Genomic DNA, 4,417 nt, shown 5'->3' with positions numbered 1-4,417 from the left:
AAAAAAAAAAAAAAAGTAAAATATTAAGAAATTGCCTTTCCTGGGTCAGCAAAAGCAAACACACTCTTAAATCCCACTCCTTTTAACCAACATCCTGTATATATCTGCGGCCCTCAGGAACTCTGCACTCCATGTGTCCCACTGTATTTGGGGTTTTAGGTCTAATGGAGAATCAGACAAGGAAGGCGAGGACACAGAGACTAACATGTCTGTCATCGCCGTGGTGGTCCAATGCATAGGGCTGGGGGAGCACTGAGGAGAACAGGGGCAGGGGAAGGGAAGGGTTCTGATGTGAGGAAGGAAATGACGAGAGGTACACCTGGGAGCCAGGCTCCGGATGAAGAGGTGGAGAAGGCTCTGGAAGGGCTGGAGGGAAGGGCCCCTGGGCCGAACATGCTTCACAGAGAGTCAAGGCCTCCAGGGCTCCAGCCAGAGGCCTTCCACCCACGGTCACGGGAGACTGCCAGCCCCCCCGTGAAGCAAAGGTGAGCTTCCGCCTTCCAAAGCATTGCCCGGCTAGACGCAGAAGCCACTGGGGGAAATGCTGGACCATCCCAAGGACGTTTCAGTCCTCGGTGACTTGTCCCTGGCACTTAATGAGATTAGGCATTTCGAGCCCAGTGTGATCTGAATCCCTTCCTCTCAATATAGTCTATTTTCCTCCATGCTTCTTCCTCCATGGAGAGTGCCCGCCTACTTAGGACCAGTGGGGGCACTACCCGCATGACCGCTCGGCCCCCACTGCTCTGCACTCCGGCAACCTGGTTCCCCCCTTTCTTTCGAACCTAGGTCTCAGCCGTTTATGAAATCACAAAAGTGTTAAAATATAAATCACACACGGCGGAATGACTAACTTCTACAAAAAAGTAAATTAAATTCAAACTTGTCACGTTGGAAGGGGGGAAATGGAGAGGACGCATGTGATAACATCAGAGGGTTCAGACAAGTGTCCCCGTGACCCCTCTGGGTACATCCTAATTTTATCTGGTCGTAAAAGATGACGTATAAATGACCCCACTACTTATTCACTCTTTCTTCTGTCGGTGGTATTTTTAACAGGTGATTTTCTAGCATAACGTGAACTTCCGTGTCCTTTCCATGCCCCTCTATGCGCCCCAGGGAGCCACCATGCTGCTGGCAGCCAGGACGCGAGTGGGGCCATGTAGGTGAGTGTGGCCTCTGGACATTCTGAATATTTCCATGGGCACTCTGCAAAATGCCAGGGACCGCCAGCAGGAGGCTTGTTGGTGTTTTACGTGACGTGCTTTTTTGGCTTGATTCAATACCAATGACTTCTAATACAACCTATTATTTCAAAACACTGTGTTTTTCCTCAACTCTGGACAACCGCAACGTTTTAACACAAACGAAATTCATGTAATAAATCTCTCTGCAACTTAAGCCACTGTGACTAACCTCTGCTGTTAAAGTGGGAGGAAAGCCATCCTCAAAGATGCTGTGACCCTGAGCTACTAGAAATATTTCACCTTCCAGTTAAGAGGGAAACACACCTAAGTAAAAACACTGAAAAGCCATTTTGGAAACATAAGGGTGTGTGTGTGTGTGATGCGCGTGGGGATTAGTCTAACAAATGTACACTGCGAGTAAGCTGACGTACAGAGAAGATCTACAAAATGATATGCTAACCGGGGCCCGTGTTGAGAACAGAAGGGAGGAGCAACATTCTAATCAGGCCTCTTTACACGATCACCCGTTTCTGGCGAAGGCTGACATGTCTGTTCTGAGGTACGCACGGATCGCTATCGTCAAACAGTGTGGGGAGAGTGTGTGTGCCTCTAGAAGATTCGTAACAAAACAAATTGGCTTTGCTTCGCCTTAGGAAGTGAAACTTCACGCAAAACTGCTCAGGAACAATATGAAATCTTAAATAAGATAATTTTTTAAAACACGGGCTTGAAGTCTTACTTCACCAGCAGTGACTCAAAGGCACAGAAGAGAGGCCTGGGGCTTGTTGTCCAGGGAAAAGGGGGGGCGGGGAGAAAGAGTGGCCTGTGCCTTTCTCGAGGCTTAAGCAAGAGAATCAGGTGGTCTATCTGACAAAAGTCAGGGCCTTTGTTCAAACGTCTCACTGACAAAGTCCTGAAGAACAGACACGCTCCTCTACCCTGTGGATCCAGCCACAGATGTAAGCTCCTTACCTGTAAATGAAGTATTTTGGATTCATTATTTCGAAGCATTTCCTTTTGTCTCTCAATTTCAATTTCAAAGCTACATATCTGATTGTGCAGACTTTGTATGCTCTTGTTTTTTTCTACACTTTCATTCTGTAGCAAGGAAACCTGAAGAAGAAATTCGCCAATTAAGCAAACAAAACATGGTTTTATAAATTTATAGCAATTGTGATAATAGTTGCTCACATTTTTGCAATATAGGCCTTCTACCAGCCCAATGTAAGGAGTTCCAGAAAAAAAAAAAAAATCCCTTCATACGGAAATGGAGGTCCTGGTAACTTAATAGGAAATCCTACACAGGGTATTTCTCAGACTCACTCCCGGTAATTAAATAAGGCGAGGTCCAGCAGCCGACTGAATTTCAGAATGAATGGGACACTCTGAAGTTTTTATTGAAAACGAATAAATCTTTCACCAGACAGGCTTTCAAACTTTGACCAGGAAACACAGTAGGAAACATATCCTTACATCTCGCCCCACTTGTACAAACGTTCGTGTGTGTGTGTGTGTGTCCCTAAGAAACAGGTATTACGAAACCATACTTGCCCTAACCATTCCCATGTTCCCTGATACTTTCTCTTTTATTCTATTTTACTTTATTTAAAAAAAAATTTTTTTTTCAACGTTTATTTATTTTTGGGACAGAGAGAGACAGAGCATGAACGGGGGAGGGGCAGAGAGAGAGGGAGACACAGAATCTGAAACAGGCTCCAGGCTCTGAGCCGTCAGCCCAGAGCCTGACGCGGGGCTCGAACTCACGGACCGCGAGATCGTGACCTGGCTGAAGTCGGACGCTTAACCGACAGCGCCACCCAGGCGCCCCGATTCTATTTTACTTTAAAAAGTGCCAGTTGCCATCCACTAAATTGTCTCACTTCCACCCACGGGCCATACCCACACTCTGAAAAGCTCTCCCAGCATAATGGGAAAGCACAGTGGGAATAAAAAGCTATATGCATGCTTCAGTTAACCCTTAGGGCCAACTCCTAGCCCTCCAACAGAGACATGAGGCTTCAGGGGACAGGTGCCCGGCCTGTCGCCCAAGATGACCTTCCACAAAGCTCAATGTATTCACCTGCAAGGCCATGTCAGCCCAAGGAAGGGCCTGCTGGGGGCGGGAGGGGGAGGGGCGGGGAGCAGTTCCAAGCCCACCTTTGATCTTTTCAAAATCTTTCTGGAAGCTAATTAGCTCCCAAGAACCAATTTACACTGGTCTTAAAAGCCCCCAGGTGAGGACTCCGAGGCCAACTCCCATAGGGCTGCCTTCTCACAAGACTGCTCCCTGAGGCACTCTGGCCTTCGCAAAGGCCCCTCTACCGACAGCTGTGTCTGGGCACAGCTGCTGCCCCCGAAGACAGAGGGCCCCATGGTGGGCACTGGGACAGCTCCATTCATTGTGCTCCCAATACGGACAACACCTGAGGTGACGGCCCAAGGGCATGTCAGGACAAACCCGGGTGTGATAAAGCACAGATTCCTGGTGTCCCTGTGAAAGCAGGCACCTTTCTATATGCAATCTGCTCAGGCAAGCAGCACCTCTGGGCATAATCAGTCTGTTTTGTTTTATTTTATTAATTTTTTAATGTTTATTTTTGCGACAGAGCGTGAGTGGGGGAGGGACAGAGAGAGAGGGAGACACAGAACGTGAAGCAGGCTCAAGGCTCTGAGCTGTCAGCTCAGAGCCCAACACGGGGCTCGAACCCACGGACTGCAAGACAGTGACCTGAGCCGAAGTCAGACCCTTAACCAACGGAACCACCCATGCACCCCAGTCTGTTTTATTTTATTTATTTAAAAAAAATGTTTTTAATGTTTATTTATTATTGAAAGACAGAGAGTCAGAGCATGAGGAGGGGAGGGACAGAGAGAGAGGGAGACACAGAATCCGAAGCAGGCTCCAGGCTCTGAGCTGTCAGCACAGAGCCCGACATGGGGCTCGAACTCACAGACTGCGAAATCATGACCTGAGCCAAAGTCGGATGCTTAACTGACTGAGCCACACCCGGGCGCCCCTTAGTCTGTTTTGTTTTAGAACAATGTGTATTTACTTGTTCAAAACTTGCAATGTCTCGTGGGAAAAAATAACACTTCACTTCCCTAGGATATTAGCACAAACAGACTTTCCTCTCTCAACCACGGTGTCTCATGCCCTTGGGCCCCTATAAGTGATGCAGACTGGCCATGTGCAACATCCCACAGGCAGGTCTTGCCTTTTCCAAAGTTAC

The 4,417-nt window shown here is 47.9% G+C and overlaps 1 protein-coding gene across 2 annotated transcripts in view; it reads right to left on the bottom strand.

Moving 5' to 3' along the window:
- The window catches only part of TRAF3 (TNF receptor associated factor 3), a 113,892-nt gene that overhangs the window by 10,339 nt on the left and 99,136 nt on the right, over positions 1-4,417 (bottom strand). For both annotated transcript variants that reach the window (XM_040478299.1, XM_040478300.1), the window contains one exon: positions 2,160-2,300. In XM_040478299.1, coding sequence (XP_040334233.1) covers positions 2,160-2,300 — 141 coding nt within the window. The remainder of the gene's footprint in view (positions 1-2,159; positions 2,301-4,417) is intronic.

This window comes from Herpailurus yagouaroundi, unplaced genomic scaffold, assembly GCF_014898765.1.
Source record: "Herpailurus yagouaroundi ecotype Mexico unplaced genomic scaffold, PumYag 141, whole genome shotgun sequence".
Classification (NCBI taxonomy): Eukaryota; Metazoa; Chordata; class Mammalia; order Carnivora; family Felidae; genus Herpailurus; species Herpailurus yagouaroundi.
The sequence above is the reverse complement of the archived record's forward strand: the minus strand, read 5'-3'. Positions and strand labels throughout refer to the sequence as shown.